Below are 19,430 nucleotides of genomic sequence, written 5' to 3'. Positions count from 1 at the left end.
TTTGTTTCCACAGCCTCAGCCTCACAGGTAGCTAGAATGGAGAGTTGCTCTCCCAGGGTACGATGTAGCTCTTGCCTTCACAATATAAACAAGTGTGACTTCCTGATAGCTTCATTTCTGCTAGAGGAAGGGAGCAGCACTCGGAGGGAAAAGACCTAGGGCAAGAAGCAACGTTCCAGAACAAACTATATCCGATAGAAAAGGCAGAGCCTCAGCAGCACTGATGACCGCTAGCAACTGCTGTGTCTGCCACATGCCAGCACAAGCTCACTGGGCATAGACTCCAGAGTGTATTCTCCCTTTGCCCATGGTCTTTGAACTGATTCCTTTTTGGTTTTCTTTTCTTTTGTGTTTTTGATCCGTCATTTAAGTGAGTTTTCACTAAGTAAACAGAAATTATTTAGCTTACATTGTAGGACATGATGGAATAGGAACTCAAGTGATTTTAATTTTTTAAATAATCTATAATTTGGGGCCTGAGGATACAATTCAGCTGGCTGAGTGCTTGCCTCACATACCAAACCTCTAGGTTTAAACCCAGCACTATACAAGGTGGAATGGCACACACCTGCAATCACAGCACTCAGGAAATGGAGATGTAACTCAGGCCAGCCTTGAACTCACACTAACCTCAAACTCATGATCTTCCTGCTTACTCCTACCTACTTCTGGGATTACTGGTGTATGCCACCATGGCCATCCAGGATCATCTTAAAATGAAAAAAAAAAATCTAGAAATTGTAACTGTTCTTCAACAGCATATATACCTTATGTATCAGCGTTCCTTTCTGCTACAAATTTTTGTGTTCTCAGTCCTGTTAACCCAGGACTCCTGTTTTCTCTTTTAGGTGCCTCCATTGCCCTGATGGACAAAGAAGGGTTGACCGCCCTCAGCTGGGCTTGTCTGAAGGGCCATCTTTCAGTAGTACGTTCTCTGGTGGACAATGGAGCTGCTACAGACCATGCTGACAAGAATGGCCGCACCCCACTGGACCTGGCCGCTTTCTATGGCGATGCTGAGGTGGTAAGTACCTTTAAACAAGCCTCAGGAGAGCAAGAATTTAGGTGTTATCCATCAATAATACCACCTAGGACCAAATGTGATGTACTATTTGAATGATTCTAACATAGATTCTTCAGAGGACAGGAATATACAAAACAGTATTCAAAACCAGCCATATCACTATGGCCTGAAATAATATATATATAGCCTGGTTCAGACAGGCAGTTTGAAAAGGGGCAAGCTGTATCCGTTATGCCTGTTAACTGTTCTGCTTGTTTCTTTTCTAGGTCCAGTTCCTGGTGGACCACGGGGCCATGATTGAGCATGTTGACTACAGTGGAATGCGTCCTTTGGATAGGGCGGTGGGTTGCAGGAACACTTCCGTTGTAGTCACTCTACTGAAGAAAGGAGCCAAAATAGGTAAGAGAAAGAAAATGATACTGACCATCTGTGCCCAGGGGCCAGTGGTCTGGCGTCCTGGGCTATTTGGTGTGAATGTGTATAGTTCTCCCTCTGCCCTGGTCCAATGACTGTCCACGTGAACAAAAGGATACTGGTCCAGAGAGAGTGCCATCTAAGCCGTAGTCCGTAGAACCCTGTATCCAGAGTCACGTGGCTCTCTGCCCTGTCCTCTGTAGCCTTAGCCAGGAGGCTGCGCTGAGCTTGTGCACATCTTAGCGCTGCCTCTGCAACAGCCCCACCCTCTGAGCATCCTGGCTCCCTGCAGCGCCATGAGCCTTTGCTTTCCCTTGCTCTGTATGTGCCCCTGCTGCTGCTTTCCCAGCTGCTCCCCCACCCACAGACTGTAGACAAGGGTTGGCTGACGTGCTGGCTTTTTGCTGCCTGCCTCTCACTGCTGCTTTTTCCTTCTTTTTTTTTTTTTTTTCACCTTCATCCATTTTTTTTTCCTTTCCTACAACTTTTTGTTTTCTCCTTTCTTTGAAGGTTGTCAGACGTTACCGAGTCGCCCACGAGGTATATTTCACCGCTGTCAGCATCAGGCGTGGTCTGATGGCTTGGTCAGCTTTGCCTTCTCCTCTTTGATTTAGCCTGCATGAGTTCCCTACACCTCTAATCTTTTAATTTACTTCACCTTAAAAGAAGATTTTTTTAATGACTGTTGAAGAGAATAACTTGAACTTTTGATAACTAACCCTGAAAAGCTTAGTTGGTAAATAATCAGCCATCTGTAAACTAATCAATTTAACTTTATTTTTTCTTTCATGAGTGAAGTAGTTCTTATTAATGATTGTTTCATCTCTGTTGACTTTGAACTGTACCCCTGGTTCCAAGTGAATCCCAGGAAGTCCTGTTTGGTACTTAGCTCTATGGGAGCCTTTAGATTTAAAGGTTTCCCTTCTGTGGAGTGCACACTTCAAAATTGAGTCTAAGTGTGGCAGTTTTCTATCTCAGACAGAAAATAAATTGTTCTCTTTTGGCTTTTTCTAATCATGTGGTAACCTTTAATATAAACCCTTCCAACTTTCTGACTTAAAATAATTCCAAACTAAGCCATTATGTGCGCATATGCACCACCCAGGCATTGCTGCTCTTCTGTGGCACAAGCTTGGACAAGTTCAGATATTCTTATTTTAAGGTGAATAAAAAAAAAAAAAAATCCAGTGCAGCTTCTTGGCAGTGGGAGTCACTAAAATGCTCCCAGCTCTGAAACGTGAGGTAATTATTGTGGAACAAGTTGTTCTCTCAGCAGAAACTCCCCCAGGATATTTTTTTCACCTAGCTTCCTACCACCTCACATTGTATGAGTTCTTTACCCATCATGCATCCTGTACACTACAGGTCCAGCCACATGGGCGATGGCCACCTCCAAACCAGACATCATGATCATCCTGTTGAGCAAGCTGATGGAAGAGGGGGACATGTTTTATAAGGTGAGGGCAGGAGGAACTATTTTCTGCATGTGGGATCTTGAAAACATGACAGTTTTCAGTCTTCTCTATAGAGGAGAGGCAGAAACCATTCCCTGGTCGTGGGCTCCTGAGATGGAGGTCCTGACAAGAGAGCAAAAACGGCATATGCCTGCCTGTCACATATAAGCAGAAAACTCAGTTTTACCTGGTCACTTACAGTTTGAAAACAGGTTTTACATGGAATCTCCTAGGGTGAGGAACTCACAGGGCAATTAAAAGCATAATTATATAATGTAGGCATTTCCAGTTTTATTGATCTTTTAATGTGTGGTAACACACGCCTGTAATCCCAGTGCTTTAGAACCTAAGGCCCTCTTTGGCTATAGAATGAGTGTTTGTATAATGTTCTTTTGGAGTGTATACACCTTACCCTTGTTCATTCAAATGCCGATTTCTCTACCTCACTATCTGGTTTCAATCTGGACATTGCATTGTGATACTTATTCTAAGCGTCACCTGTCTCAACTTCGTGTAAACATGCCAAAATAAAACAACCAGCCACAATGTTGAGCAATGGAGAGAAAAGAGTAGGCCGGAGAGGTGAGGAGCCAGAGGACAGGAAGGAATGGGAGGCAGAGGAGGAAAGAGAGCAGAGGCTGGGAGCAGAAGCTGGAGGAGAGGTCTTGGAATGACTTGGAGAGATGGACTGGACCTAATATATCACAAAAAGCAAGTATAATGTGGGAAATCTAAATGGTAGAAACTACAGGGGCTTGGAGGTTTAGGATGGAACAACTATTGCCCAGCATTGTGTTCTAGTATAATTAAATAAATCCCAGTGTCTGTGTGGTGATTTGGATATACAGCTGGTTTAGGATTAACAGCAGAGTTACCAAAAGATGTATCAACAGTAAATATTAATTACAACAAGCCTGGGGGAAATGTTCGTAGCAATAATAGCATTTTTAATAAAAATAATCAGTTATTATTATACATTTAGTTAAAATCACTCACAGACAGTCTTTAAGAAATAGGTATCCTTAATAAACACTCAGCCAGAAGGAAGTTCTTGGGGTGTTCCATGTTATTCATGTCACAGTCTTTCCGTTCACTGGATGATCCCTGAAGGTAAATAACTCCAACCCAGTTTTTAGCAGCAGATACCTCGAGACATCACAGATCTAAAAGGTGACAAAATGATTGTAAAGCCCCTTGTGTTATAAATATATAGATCCTAAGCAGAATTCTAGTTCCTGGGCACCCGTTGAGTACATCATGATAATCATGACTTTTAAGAAGCTTGAACCTTGATCCAAACTTGATGACATAAAAATCACATAAGTTCACAGATAATCATTACTGTAGGCATCATATTTCTATCACTCTCAAGAATCTAAGCCTCAGTCAAAACATAATTTCTGCTATCCTAGGGCAAGGACTCTTGCCTCCTAATGTAAATAGGCAGAGCTATTATTAATCACATCCAGAATTCTACCTTGTAAGACTCTATACTTCTGATTAAAAGATGGTAAAAGGGTTCTGTTGCTCTCCTTATGGAGTTCCTGTCCTCTCCAGATCTTACTATTTCCCACTTCTTTCCTAAGATTCCCTGCACTCTGCCCAAAGGTTGCCCATAAGTCTCAGCATCTGCATTGATAGTCTGCAGGGCAGAGCCTTTCAGAGGTCCTCTGTGTCAGGCTCCTGACTTGTTCCCTCTTTTCTCCTTCTTCTGATGTCCATCCTCTTTGTCTTTCTGGATAGGAATTGAGCATTTTAGCAAGAGTCCTCCCTCTTGATTAGTTTCTTTAGGTGTACAGATTTTAGTAGGTTTATCCTATATTATATGCCAAAAAACTGAGCACAGGGGTCTTTTCTGAGACTGCTATTCCAATCAAGGACTATGCATGGAGATAACCTAAGACCCCTGCACAGATGTAGCCCATGACAGTTCAGTATCCAAGTGGGTTCCATTGTAATAGGAACAGGGACTGTCTCTGACATGAACTGACTGGCCTGCTCTTTAATTTCCTCCCCCTGAGGGGGAAGCAGCATTACCAGGCCACAGAAGAAGACAATGCAGCCACTCCTGATGAGACCTAATTGACTAGGATCAGAAGGAAGGAAAAGAAGTCCTCCCCTATCAGTGGACTTGGGGAGGGGCATGTAGGCAGAGGGTGGAGGAAGGGAGGGATTGGGACGGGAGGAGGGAGGGAACCACAGGGGGATACAAAGTGAGTAAAGTGTAATTAATAAAGAAAAATAAAAAAAGATGATAAAAGGGAGCTGGGAGAGGTGGCTCAGAGGTTAAGAACACTGGCTGCTCTTCCAGAGTTCAATTCCGGGCAACAATATGATGGCTCACAACCTTCAATAATGAGATCTGCTGTCCTCTCCTGGTGTGCAGGCACACATGCAGGCAGAACACTGTATATATAATAAATAAATAAATCTATAAAAAATAAAAAAAGATGGTAAAAGGTAAATACAATGATGCTACCAGGAAAGTTGCAGCTACACAGAGGAAGAAAGTAAATAAAGGTAGAAACTGCCACTTATATCTGTACTTTATATACAGCCTTTCAGATGCAAAGTATAAAAGAGTTCAGTGTTTCTGCAGCAGGATCCTGAAGTTGGTCAAATTTATTTCCTCTTGGGGAAATGTCTCTACAAAATGAGAGTCACAAATTCTAAGCTTCTCTTCTCTGCTGCCACCTTACCTAATGCCTGATCACAAATAGGGATATGAATTAACGCAGTTTTCTGCCATTATATCGTTATATCAGAGAAGCCACAGTGGATAGCCATTTTAGGTCTTGCATACTTCCTGAGGAAGAGAATTACCTCTTCTGTAGGACAACAAGGTGGGACATAAAGCAGGAGCCACATAAGCTAGAAGCTAGGCAGAAGCAATCAGTCTGAGTAATGGGACCAGGGAGTTTTGTGTATCCCAAGGAGAGCAGTTCAAGGAAAGAAGGGAGTTCCCAGTGAGCAAGGTCAGCTCTTGAGAACAGTTCAGAAACTGTTAGGTCCATCTGCCAAAATTTCATTTCTCTGGCTTGTGATTTTAGATGTTCCTTTAGCCTTCCCTTTCTTGCTAAGTGAGTTTCCTATAGTAAAAACTAAAATTCTGCTCTCAGCTTCAAGGGAGCAATAGACTTAACCTTTGTAACAACTGCTAAGAACAGGCAGTGGGTAGGGACCAGATCTCAGCCACTCCCCAAACCAACACTGTGCTCTTCATTTATACCCATTAGAAAGGTAAAGTAAAGGAAGCTGCCCAGCGCTACCAGTATGCCCTGAAGAAATTCCCTAGAGAAGGATTTGGTGAGGACTTGAAAACCTTCCGGGAGCTCAAAGTGTCTCTCCTCCTCAACCTCTCTCGATGTCGCAGGAAAATGAACGTAAGTCCCTCTAATCCCCACTCTTTCTGCAGTGCTGAAATTTGAAAGTTCATGCCACTCATTAGCTTATACTATGGCCCTAAAATCCTCTCTGCCCCATTTGGAACTTGGTTGTCCTTCACAGAACACTGACGTTTGCTATTGAAATAAGTACACACTGAACACAAATATCTCAAGCTGTAGAAAAGCTGGTTCTGTGAGCAGTTTGTGACATTCTGCATTTTCATAATCCCCACTGAAGTGACCAGAACACTATCGTCTCCACACACTCCAATCAGTTCTGGTCTAGATTTCAGTCACTGTCTTTCTGGTGTGCTCCCTAGAGCTATGCCAAAGGGTTGGGATGAAGCCTCAGGGCTGTGGACTCAAGGTTCAAGGACGTCTTTTCTAAGGGCATTCTTGAACTTCTCACCTCTTCCCTGGCCTCTTCACTGTTCCCCAGGGTGTAGAAGTAGCTCAAACCAAGCAGGAAGAGACTCCACTGTCCAAAAAGAAGGCGCTGGCCGCATGAGAAAGGACCTGCTTATGTATATAACCTTTGCGTCATTGATTCCAGCCCTGAAACCTGACAGCGAAAGAACCCTGGGCTGGATTTGACCATCTTAGAGGACACAGTTCTGCTTTTAGAGGCAGAAAATAGTAGGGACAGGGAAGAGACACCTTTGTGTGGAGATGAAGTGCAGAAGGTGTCTGGGGGCGAGATAGTGAAGTCCTGCCTGAGGTTTCTCCTGGGGAAAAAAAATAGTTAGTCCCAAAGGTCTCTCTGGCCCTTCCCTGAGAAGGAAGCAAAGCTCAGCAGTGCGTGCCAGTCTGCTGGCTGCTTTTTCCCTGGTAGTTAATTGGTTATTTAAAATATGCTGTGGGTGTACAGATCAGTGACAGGAGTTCTTGCACAGCATGCACAAGACCCTCCCGTCGGTCTCCAGCACCGAGGAAGAAGAGTTGTTTCACTCCCGTGTTCTTAGAAACAATGGTTGTCTCTCAAGTTAGTAAGTAAAGGGAAGGTAGAAAACAGGAGGGGCAGAGCATAGCCCATACCAGACTGCTTCCTCTGTGGTTAAACATTTACCCACAAAACTAATAGTCACCTCCTGTAGCCAACACCATGCTAACTAGCAGTCGGTGCACTTCAGGAGAAAGTTTCTTATGAACCCTTACCCGTACCCCAGAACCTCTGTTCTATCCTGTTTCTCCTTTAGGAATTGTGAATGTAACCATGCTCTACTTAGGCTTTGGCATTTAAAGAAGAGAAAAACCTAAGCCTGGCATGGTGGCATGTATCTGTAATGCCAGTACTTTGAGACAGAAGCAGGAAGATTGGGGGTTCTAGGCTAGCTTGGGGTACATAGCAAGACCATGTCTCAAAAGTAGAACCACCCCATGAAGATTAGAACCTTTCACTTTAGCTTGGCATTTCAGAAGGTGTTACAGATCACAGGCTCTGCTGGCTCAGTATTGTGTGCCTCAGACCCCATTCCTGAGGCTTGTCACAATAGCACGAGTCCGAGAGCATGTTTCTCCAGGAGGCCTCCCCGACAGCACAGAGCCCAGACACAGCCAGAGTCTGCTTGTTTCTTTGTCCCTCTCTCTTTAGCTTTGAGTGTTTCTAAGTAAGGAACCAGATAGGAGGAGGAACAGGCCAGAGAAGCATCTGTGAAATACAAAGTCCTGTATGTCCAGTATACACAGCACTTAAATGTTATCCTGCCTTACCACTGAAACAGTGTGGGGGTGAAAAATGTCCAACCTACTTGAGTTAGAATAGACCAGAGAACTGGGCCTGGCTGGCTGGCATCCCCATGCCCTCTCATCTCCAGTCAGTGCTCTTTGCTGAACTCTGTGGTGTACATCTCAGTGACCCTCAGGAAGCCAAGGTTTTGTGAGCATGGCAGCAAGGAGAACCAATAGGCTGAGTGCCACCTGAGATGTCTGTGTTTCTCTTCCTGTGTGGAGAGTTTAGGGTTCCAGCTGTAGGACTCACTACAGAGAGCTGACACTGGGTTCTGAGCTAGGAAGAACTGTAGAGAAAGAAAGGTAGAGAGGGGCCAAATTCCGTTGGACAAGTAAAGTTAGTGGTTTCAGAGTCACACAGCAGAAGAGCAGAGGGAACTTTTAGTCTATGGGCCACATGGGTAGAGCCATGCCAGGCATGTCATGAACCCCAAGCATTCCAATGGCATATGTCAAAGGACTATACGTATGATTTGTTTTATTCCCAAATTGTCTTCTTTGTGTATCTCTTCAATGACTCATCTGCACACCTATTGTGATGACAGGATTTTGGAATGGCGGAGGAATTTGCTACTAAGGCACTGGAGCTGAAACCGAAATCTTATGAAGCATACTATGCGAGAGCAAGGGCAAAACGCAGCAGCAGGTGAGGCAAGGGAGGGTAAGAAACAGCAGGGTCTGAAAGTGTGACTAAGGCGACACAGGTCACCCTCAAGTGCATGTCCTCAGTGTGCCTGCCCTTGCCAGCTCTTGGAGCCAGGCTTCGCATACAGGGCACGGCTCACAAGCAGCACTTCTCCTGGGCCCTCTAGGAGAAAAGTAAAATGGAAAATGGCACTTTCTTCCAGGAAGCCTACGTCATGTCTTAGTCACGTTTCAGCACCAAGCTAACGGCATCAAGAGATGATGAAGTAAAGAGGCAGCCACCTAAGCCAAACCTCCCATGTGCCCTCTTAACAGGGAGAATGGGACAGTCACTAGTAGGCTCTCCTTTCCTACAGGCATTTGGGAACTCCCCAGATTATTTAGTCCTCCATAGAGGGTTCTCCCAAGTCTGATGACAGTGACCATCCTCACTTAAACACACACACACAGATGGTCCTGCTGCCCAGACTGAGGTGGCACCATTCCTTGTGCCCATCTGCTGTGCTTTGGCCACTGAGTCAAAGCCTCCAAAAGGATCTGAAAATCACCACTCACTGTCCTTGATGTGTCCTGCCCAGCACCCAGCCTTCTCCCGTGCATGGGGAGGAGTTTGGGATTCGTTGCTATGACCCAAGTGGATATGTCCACAGAGGTCAAACCAAGCTTGTAACCCTGAAAGCAGTGATCTGGCTAGAGTCATAACATTTCTAATAGAAAGTCGACTCTTAAATCCTCTTCCTCTGGGATTGTTCACTTGTTACAAGGTGAGTTGTCTACTTTCCAGGTAGTTTTAATTGGGAGGATAGGAATATCTCTATGGTTCATTTCCTTATTTGTAAATTGAGGGTTTTCTTGGAGTAAGCTCTGCTCCGCTCTCAGTCACCTAGTCAGCAAACTGATTCCTGTGGGCTGTGACCTAGCAGAAAGACACACGGTGCTGTTAGGTGATGGGGAAAAGGGACGGAAGACAGGCTTCACACCCAAGATGTAAGAGGCCTAAAGTTCAGACCTAAATATTGAGATTTTTTTTTTTTAATTCTATAGGATAGGCTGGGCATGGTAGTACATGCTTTTAATCCCAGCACTCAGGAGGCAGAGGCAGAAAGAGTTCAAGACCAACATGGTCTACATAGCAAGTTCCCATCTCAAACCCCTCTCCCCACAAAAATTACACTGGATCAGCAAGATTTTTAAACAGTGCAGTTACCTACTGTTTTGTTCCTAAGCTACTTGACAGTGACACTGTAAATGACAACCCCAACCAACCCTCATAGTGCTGAGGCTGCTCGTGGGCACTAAGATCTTCTGAAGGGCCTGTCTGGACTGACATAATGAAGATGTTCTCTGTTAACCCAGAGAGGCCAGGAGGAGGATGGAAGCCAAAATGTCTAGGAAATGATTCTGAACTCTTCTAGAATAACAGGCTCCTTGTTTCCTTCTTATAAGTCAAACCGACCTAGACCCTCTGGAGTCCCACAGATGCCACCTGGTGCAGTCCCTGGATCAGTGGCCATGTTCTCAGCTCCTGTTCAGTCTGACTAACTCCTGTTCTTGTGTTTGCATTTTGTCAAGCAGACAGTTTGCAGCAGCCCTAGAGGACCTGAAGGAGGCCATCAAGCTATGTCCAAACAACCGTGAGATCCAGAGGCTTCTGATACGAGTGGAGGAAGAGTGCAGACAGATGCAGCAGCAGCAGCAGCAGCCGCCGCCGCCACCACCCCAGCAGCCTCAGCAGGAGTTACCAGAGGAAGAAACGGAGCCTGAGCCCCAGCATGAAGATATATACTCTGTACAAGACATATTTGAGGAGGAGTACTTGGAACAGGATGTTGAAAATGTTTCTATTGGCCTCCAGACAGAGGCTCGCCCCACTCAGGGGCTCCCAGTCATCCAGAGCCCACCCTCCTCTCCAGCCCATCGGGACTCGGCCTACATGTCTAGCTCACCTCTTGGCTCTCACCAGGTTTTTGACTTCCGGTCCAATAGTTCTGTAGGTTCGCCCACTAGGCAAGGTTATCAGTCCACCTCGCCTGCTCTTTCGCCAACTCACCAGAACTCTCATTACAGGCCGAGCCCACCACACACTTCCCCAGCTCATCAGGGTGCATCTTACCGGTTCAGCCCACCTCCTGTGGGAGGGCAAGGCAAGGAATACCCTAGCCCTCCCCCGTCCCCTCTCCGCAGAGGTCCTCAGTACAGGGCCAGCCCTCCAGCTGAGAGCATGAGCGTCTATAGATCCCAGTCTGGCTCACCTGTACGCTATCAGCAAGAAACAAATGTGAGTCAGCTTCCCGGCAGACCAAAATCTCCGCTATCCAAAATGGCCCAGCGGCCCTACCAGATGCCCCAGCTTCCGGTGGCAGTGCCCCAGCAAGGGCTCAGGCTACAGCCTGCCAAGGCCCAGATTGTAAGAAGTAACCAGCCTAGTTCAGCAGTTCATTCAAGCACTGTAATCCCAACAGGAGCCTATGGCCAAGTAGCCCATTCAATGGCCAGTAAATACCAGTCTCCACAAGGAGACATGGGAGTAAGTCAGAGCCGGTTGGTTTATCAGGGATCAATAGGGGGAATTGTAGGAGACGGGAGACCTGTACAGCATGTCCAAGCCAGCCTGAGTGCCGGTGCCATCTGTCAGCATGGAGGATTGACCAAAGAAGATCTGCCACAGCGACCCTCCTCTGCCTATCGAGGTGGCATGAGGTACAGCCAGACACCGCAGATTGGGCGGAGCCAGTCAGCATCCTATTATCCAGTCTGTCACTCAAAACTAGATCTGGAGCGTTCCTCCAGCCAGCTGGGTTCTCCTGATGTGTCACATTTAATCAGAAGACCTATCAGTGTCAACCCTAATGAAATCAAGCCCCACCCACCAACTCCCAGGCCACTACTGCACTCACAGAGTGTGGGCCTACGCTTTTCTCCATCTAGCAATAGTATCTCCTCCACCTCCAACCTGACTCCCACCTTCCGGCCTTCCTCTTCAATTCAACAAATGGAGATCCCACTAAAGCCTGCATACGATAGGTCATGTGACGAGCTATCACCAGTATCTCCCACTCAGGGAGGTTACCCCAGTGAGCCCACCCGATCCAGGACCACACCATTCATGGGGATCATAGATAAAACAGCCCGGACTCAACAGTACCCCCACCTTCACCAGCAGAATCGGACCTGGGCAGTCTCATCAGTGGATACCGTTCTCAGTCCCACGTCTCCAGGCAACCTGCCTCAGCCTGAGTCCTTTAGTCCACCGTCATCCATCAGCAACATTGCCTTTTATAACAAAACCAACAATGCACAGAATGGCCATTTGCTGGAGGACGATTATTACAGCCCCCATGGGATGCTGGCTAATGGGTCCCGTGGAGACCTCTTGGAAAGAGTCAGCCAGGCCTCCTCCTATCCTGATGTGAAGGTGGCTCGGACCCTACCTGTGGCTCAGGCATACCAGGACAACCTGTACAGGCAATTGTCTCGGGACTCTCGACAAGGGCAGACATCGCCTATCAAACCAAAGAGACCATTTGTGGAGTCTAATGTTTAAGAGACATTTGTTGGAGTGAGACCCATATGTTTTCACTGCACATTTTCAGGCTTGGTTTCCACATCTGAGGTAGTTCTCTGGCTTAATTTCTCATGTAGTTTCTGTGTGGTGTTCAGAGGTGACAGCCCACATGTTGAAATCCTTTGCATGCAGCTGACTGGGAAGCTGGCCTCTGGTGAGCCAGGACTTCAGTTTCTCGGGTCTGTACCCCAGCCACATGCTCTCTCCCTCTCTTCCGATGCCAGCGAGGGGATTCTGTGCCGTGAGCTTTAACCAGGGAGATCAGACACACTGGTCAGCTTTTTCCAGGAGACAATCGCTTTCACTGATGTTCTTGTTGTGTGAATGTCTTTTTTCTTTTTTTAAAAAAGTAAGATGTTCTTGTTTGTTTTCTTCTAGAAATCTTAGGACGTGTGTGATGCTTTGTCCTCGCATTCTTACTCGGTGTTGCACATGGCCAGCCCCAGTGCATTCCTGTGCCATGGTCCCCTCCCCAGACTCCAGCTCCCTGCAGGCAACGGTCTCCGATCTTCATTTACTTTATTGCTAGTCTTCCCCTGGGACAAAGGAGTCTAGGGGAGAGTGAGAAAGAAAGAAAGAAAGCTGCTAAATTAGAAGAAAAGCCCACTATAATTATCTGAAATGTTACATGTTGGTTTTCCAAGAGGCATTTGGGGAACATTTAATAAACATCCAGTCCTTTAAGTTGATCAGCCAAGGAAATTTCAGGAGAACTGTGGGTATTTTTAAAGCACTCACCAAGAGTTACCCTCTAGGCTTTAACCAACAACTAGCCACTAAAAGCTACTGATTTTCCAGTACTAGAAGAGGAAATAGGTACAGAGAAAGGGGGAAAGATTGTTCTTCTTGCTGAGAGATCTGTCTAAAAACTCTGCTTTTTAGATCCCGAAACAACACTGACTTACAAGGTCTGCCTGTTGCAATAACCCTGTTAGCTGCATTTCCACCTGGAGCCAGGCAGCATTCAGCTGCTCCTCATTGTCTCGAACCCAGATGGTGTTGTGAAGAAACAGGTTCTTCCAGAACCTGCTTGGATTCTCTCGGGACTGTCAGACCCATCCCAGGCTTTCTACCCGGGCCCCTGCATTCCATGCCAGCTGTTAACTAATTTAATTTTAAGACCTCTGGTCTCTTCATTCACTGTTAAAGGAATTGTCTCCTTTATCTAGGAATGTTTCAGAGAAATCTTTGAGAATCAGAAGCCGCCAAAAGTGTTGCAGAGTCCTTTGAGCCCCACGTAGGGGCATGAGGTTGCTAACAGGCCTTTTCCTCCGTCAGTGTCTGCACATCTTCCAGGCCTTTGGATGTTTGCTAGCCTGACTTTTGGAAAGCTGATACAACTATGAGATACTCAGCAAGAACACCCGAAGCTGTAGCACAGTCCTGTCTCTGGCTGCATGTCAGCATTGAAACCAAGCAGCTTAGCCCAGCATACTAACCTGGGGTGTTGGCCCCGTGCTCTTAGGGAGCATTTTATTCATTAGTAAAGGGCTGCAGAAAGGAGAGTTTCTTGAACAAAGTCCAAAGACCTATTTAGAATACAGGTTTCCATATCCTGTACAATAGGATCTGTAAGATATGCAGAGCATGACACTGAGATCGGAAACCTTAGATTTAGATTTAGATTCTAAAATCTAAATTTACTGGTGGTAAAATCTAAAATCTAAAACTACTGGCGGGTTTAGATTCTGCCAGTAGATGGACCCTCTCCTCTCAGAGTCCCTAAGCCTAAAACAGATCAGGACCCCTCTCTGTAAGCAGGACTGTTTTCACTTTGATAGGAAGAAGTGCCCCATTCTCCTAGACTAAGGCACCGCTGATTTCTCCCTATTGTTCATCTTCCTGTCTGTTTCTCCATCTCTCCTATCTGGAAATTTACAGCTGTGTAGCTGGGAGCAGCACCCTGTTGTCTCCTTGTGTGGCCAGGATGGAGTTCTGTTGGTCTCCACATCATACTCTATCTGAACCACCTCTGGGGGAGCTACTATAGTCCATTAGAAAAGTGCTCCTGCCTGTTTGGAAAGCCTGCCCAGGTGTGTTAGAATGCCACGCAGTCCTCAAAATACACCTCAGCTGACGATTTTCCCCAGAGTCCCTCATTTTCCCAGGAAAAGCAGAGAGTTAGTGTGTCCACCCCCTGAAATGTCAGTGTCAAACCACAGTTTTTTTTTCTAGCCATCACGAGAGAGTGCACACCACTATAGGACACAAGTAGTTTTGACTAAAAATCACCAACCGGAGCCTCTTGAGGCAGGAGACAAAGGTCTTCCCAGGATGTAGCCTGACTGCCCTGCTTTGCTATGTCACTGCCATGGTTGATCTTAGTACTGTATTCTAAACGTGCCCCTCTCTTCCCAGCATGCCCAGCCTCAGGATGGAAGAAACTCCTTAAACTGGCAAGTTCTGCTCACTCGGTTCACACCACCCTTAAGTAGTGACAGGTGACAAACTTCAGCTTGTAGGTTTCTCACCGAAACATGTCCCTTTGCCCAAAATTCTTGCACTAGTGGATTTCCATTACATCATGTCTATAAATGGGTGCACTTTACTGGTGGACTTCGTAACTGATAAAATACTGGATATTTAAGTGTGAGTAATGTCTTCATTAGAAATTAGCAGAGTCACTCTTGTCTCTAGTGTGTTTTTCAAGAAAAAAAAAGGAAAGAAATCAAGCAGTGGATCACAGCATTTATAGCACAAGAAATAACTGTTGTATATAAGCCTCAAAGATTAAGAATTTTTAAACACAAGAAAATATTTGCAGTGATTTTAAAGTGCTTTTCCAGCAATTTTCTTAGGGACTCCTGAGACATGGTTCATTTATTTACTGGATCAGTAAGGCACACGAGTAACAATTAAAATGAATGCTTATTTACAAAGTAAAGGGAAAACCTGTGTAACATGAGAATTTGGCATGGACAAAATAGAGATCATTTTGTATCTGCTGTTGTGTCTGTCCAGGTTGCAGGCGTGCACTATTGAAGTCCCGAGTTAATAGAGCACAACCCCTCGTGTTCCTCTCCCAGGCACCCCTTTCTAGATGTGTTTAACTTCAACCCGATGGCTCAGGAAATTCCACTGATTAGAATCGTGTACAGTATCCCAGGTTGTTGTCCGAATATCCAAGTTTGCTGATTTTAGTTAAGCCTGGATTACCACTTTTCCTAAATTATTGTAAACAGAACAGCTTAGAGAAAGGTGTTCTCAGCCCTTATATTGTATAGTAGTTTACAATCCCCCTCTAAATATTGGTATTTTTATATTCCAGAGATATACCCAATAGAAAAATTTAAAACCAGTATCTAATTTAATATCCATAAGTATTTTTCCTTAAAGTTTAGTCACATGCAGTGGGTATGTGGACGTCACTTGTGCTTCACCGTACTCTACCACTAGGTGTCACTGTGGCTCTGCACCATACTTACCTGGTTACAAGGAATGGCTTCGTGGAGCTGCTGCCAGTACAACAGTCAGGCCCGTAGACTGAAGGTTCAGGAAGAAGGGAATAAAGGCCTGGAGGGGTCTTCATGCATCCATGCCGCCATGGCAAGACAGACTCTGAAGACCACCTGGTTGGGAGGTTAACTTGAGCTTCCTTTCTCTGGTGGAGAGTATGTAGAGGAGCCTTTCTCCCCTGAGCACCCTTCCTCTCAGTTCCACTCAGCCTCCAACTTTTATAATCCAGAAGTATCATGGTTGGGTGGTTTGATTAAAGATAGTTATTTTTCTACTGCAGAAATGCCTTGGACAAAACCAGTTGCTCACTGAATCTTTGCCACACATTGGAACAGGCTACCCAGGTGGCAGGCTCTGCTGCCTCTGTGCCCATCTCCTGCTGAGCCTCCCCCTTGCTCAGCAGCCCCACCCACCCTGCCTGTGTGCCCTCTGGCTGTCCAGTTCTCAAGAAGCGGTCTGCTGCCGCCTTTCCTCCGAGGGCCACGCTGCCCTGCTTCGTGCTTGTTGAAAGGTGTGACTTCTCCTTTTCCTCTGGGAATTCCAGACTGACCATCTACCATGACTAACAACGAACAAAGGGCTTAGGGGTAAGAGCTACCTACAAAGACGCGTCATGGAAACCTTCACCATGCAATGCCTTGAACTCAGCTCTGGCTGCTCCCAAGAAAAGGTGGCTGGCTAGGGCCCTGGACACAAGCACAACGGGGCTGGTGGGGCCACTGTGCAGAGCTACTTGAATATTCACTGGGTCTTCATCAATTCCTTTTGTAATACAGACCACTCAAGGGCTGAAGTGTTGGTAACCTTCATTCCGGTGTCCAATGCCTCACAGCGGCTGAGCCACCCTGAGATGCTTGTGGCCACATGGCGGCCTCAGTCAGAGCTTTGAAAGTCAGTACCAAATGAACGTATAATTGGACACCAAAAATCAAGTGTTACTCTCATGTTTTCTCACCCGTCATCTCATCTCTTCCTGCTGACTGTGATCCCTACACTAAGCTGACCAATCAGGCTGCAGCTGGCTGCACTCAGACACCAGCCAGCACCAGCTCCTGGGTTCAGACAGACCTACTCCGTGGGAAGGACGTGGCCTAGCTGCTTTGTTTCTGTAGCATTTGGTGGCTGGATTCTCCCTTTGCTAATCACTAACCAGAAAATCTGGCTAGGACTCAACTCACTCCCTCAATCCCCAGGGCCAGACAGAGAGTTAATTCTGGAGAATTCAGTACTTGAATGTACCTGCCTTACTGTGTACCCATTCACTGGGGGAGGGGGGAATTAGAGATGTCGGCTCTAGATATCCACTCCATTCACAGGTTATTTTGGAAATACTGTAAGTTACACTTACTGTCCTGGTTTCTTTGGTTTTGTTATTTTGTTTGTTTATTTTTATTTTTATTTTTTTGACATTTGGCTGATTCCTGCTGAGTTGGGCCAGTTCCTTGTGGGGCTCAGGGAAGCTGCCATTCTCAGGCATGGCCTCCCTTCCATCTAGCACAGCATCCGTCTCTCTGTTCTGTCTCCTCCAAACCCAAGATGGTTTTAATTAGTACAGACATGTACAGTCTACAATTAAAGAGTGATTTGTACTAATATGATTTTGATTATTCCTCTTTGCTGTCCTTTCAAGACACTTGCTGGAAAAAGCTTTAATGCACTTAGTTTTCCTTTAGGTTTTCTATAACTCAGATGTAAAGGACTTTCTCTGTACAGTATATTATCCAATGCATGTTTGTTCTCTATCCTGATATATTGAACACCACACAGTCGTGAACTCGTGCAGTGGGGATGCCCCACACCCAGCGGAGGCCTCCAGCCCCGTGTATAAGGAAGACATTCTCTTTACTGTACTTGCTTGAACAGTTTTATTGTCTGTACATGTGAGCTGTGTGAGATAGATGTGAACAGTTCAAATGAATGCATTTTCCTGCCCCATGTATACAGAGCGTCATCTGTACAATGAACTGTATGTATGAAAGCAAATGTACTTATTTATAAATGGTCAACACTTGGAGAAACCTGGTGTCTGGTGCTTTTCTCCTTCCTTGCTGTGTCCGGGGAACTGACTTCCAAGCTCACCCTTCACTGAAATGGCAGTGCTGATAATGCCACCCAAGGGAGAACTCTGCTGATTTGTTTGCTCTGCTGTGAGAGGCTCAGAGTCTTGCCTTCCTGTATCTGTTCACCAACCGTCAGTGTCTCTCCTGTGAAGTGACCGTTAGCACTTGAGGGAGCTGCTGGTCCACGATAGTTCTAGGACCTCAGTGAAGGCTGGCTACGTGTGGAGTGAAAAGGGCCTTTTCCTCGGTAGCAGCTGCACAGGAGGACTGTACTCCCATCGCTTTGTTTTGCTTGTCTGGAGTGAGTGACTGATTAAAACATGGTCTCACTGATCTCTGAGGCCGGCCACGAACTCCTGGACTTAAATAAGCCTGTTTCCTCGGCATCCCACATAGTTGGGACCACAGGCACATGCTATTACTCGAGGTCACAGAGGCAAAGGCAAAGCTCAGAAATCTGTGCTGTTGCAACTTTTCTCAAAAGGGTGATCAAGGAGAAAGCAAGCAGCAGGACAGTTAAACAAACAAACAAACAAAAAAAAAAAACCTGGGCCCTGGGTCGAAACGGAGACCTTGCTACACACTGGCTCAAGTCCAAGAGGGTTAGTTTGGGGACCTCTCGGGATGCCAAAGCCAGGCGGAGTGAGCTCTTGCTGTCATCAAACTTAAAATCTGCTCACATGACAGAGTGAGGGTGCAGCCTTGGCCCCTCGGTCTGGGATCATTTGGAAACGCATACTGAGAGCACAGGGTTCCCAGAAGTAAGATGGGACGTGGCACTCGCAATCTGGATCCTCTGCCTTCTCCACTTACGCGGCTAGCTTTCGATAACTTGCGGGTGTGCCAAGCCCTGTGCTTACTTTAAACAAGGCCTTTACAAGGAAGCCTTGGTTTAGAGCAGCGGTTCTCAACCTATGGGTCTCGACCTCTTTGGGGGTTGAATGACCTTTTCACAGGGGTCACCCAGCACCGTCAGAAGACACAGATATTTACCTTACCATTCCTAACAGTACCAAGATTACAGTCATGAAGCATTGTGAAGAATAAGTTTATGGTTGAGGGTTATATGCGGAACTGTATTAAAGGGTCACGGCATTAGGAAGGTTGAGAACCACTGAATTACAGAAAAGACCTTGATTCTGGCTCCTGCATACTAGAAACCAGCAACAGAGGATAAAGCTGAACAAATACTCAGAAACCACTTACTTATGAGTGGATTTTCTGTAAGCTCCCTTTAAATAGTGAGCTCTGGGCCAGGCATAGTGTTGCATGCCTTTAATCTCAGCATTTGGGAGGCAGAGGCAGGCAGATCTTTGAGTTCAGCATCTGCCTGGTCTATAGAGCAAGTTCCAGGACAGCCAGGGCTACACAGAGAAACCCTGTCTTGGGGGGAAAAAAGAAAAAGAGTTCTCCACTGAGGTATTTTCAGTTTTGTTTCTATCATTGAGGGTATTTTTGTTGTGGTGCTGGTGCTGGAATAGAACCCAGAGCCTTGCCCATGCTAGGCAAGTGCTCTACCCTCCCCCCCCCCCACAGTCTCGTTATTTTAAGATAGAATCTGCCCTTGTAGTCCAAGCTGGCCTCCTGCCTGCTTACCTGCCTGCCTGCCATGTGCTATGATCTCAGGCATGTACTTCCATGCCTTATTTTAAATGTCAAGGCTCCCCATGCATTGGCAAGCACAATGAGATCCACCCA

At 46.1% G+C, this 19,430-nt stretch overlaps 1 protein-coding gene across 11 annotated transcripts in view; it reads left to right on the top strand.

Annotated features, from left to right (window-relative positions):
* The window catches only part of Tanc2 (tetratricopeptide repeat, ankyrin repeat and coiled-coil containing 2), a 304,530-nt gene extending 286,840 nt beyond the window's left edge, over nucleotides 1-17,690 (top strand). For 9 of the 11 annotated variants that reach the window (XM_060386548.1, XM_060386546.1, XM_060386545.1 and 6 more), the window contains 7 exons: nucleotides 849-1,024; nucleotides 1,291-1,423; nucleotides 1,949-1,978; nucleotides 2,804-2,895; nucleotides 6,129-6,275; nucleotides 8,552-8,652; nucleotides 10,227-17,690. In XM_060386548.1, the coding sequence (XP_060242531.1) occupies nucleotides 849-1,024; nucleotides 1,291-1,423; nucleotides 1,949-1,978; nucleotides 2,804-2,895; nucleotides 6,129-6,275; nucleotides 8,552-8,652; nucleotides 10,227-12,195 (2,648 nt within the window). In that variant the 3' untranslated portion in view covers nucleotides 12,196-17,690. The remainder of the gene's footprint in view (nucleotides 1-848; nucleotides 1,025-1,290; nucleotides 1,424-1,948; nucleotides 1,979-2,803; nucleotides 2,896-6,128; nucleotides 6,276-8,551; nucleotides 8,653-10,226) is intronic. The other 2 variants (XM_060386550.1, XM_060386544.1) reach the window with 1 other exon arrangement.
* The last annotated feature ends 1,740 nt before the right edge of the window (nucleotides 17,691-19,430 follow it).

This window comes from Meriones unguiculatus, chromosome 7 (genome assembly GCF_030254825.1).
Source record: "Meriones unguiculatus strain TT.TT164.6M chromosome 7, Bangor_MerUng_6.1, whole genome shotgun sequence".
Taxonomy (NCBI): Eukaryota; Metazoa; Chordata; class Mammalia; order Rodentia; family Muridae; genus Meriones; species Meriones unguiculatus.
The sequence above is the reverse complement of the archived record's forward strand: the minus strand, read 5'-3'. Positions and strand labels throughout refer to the sequence as shown.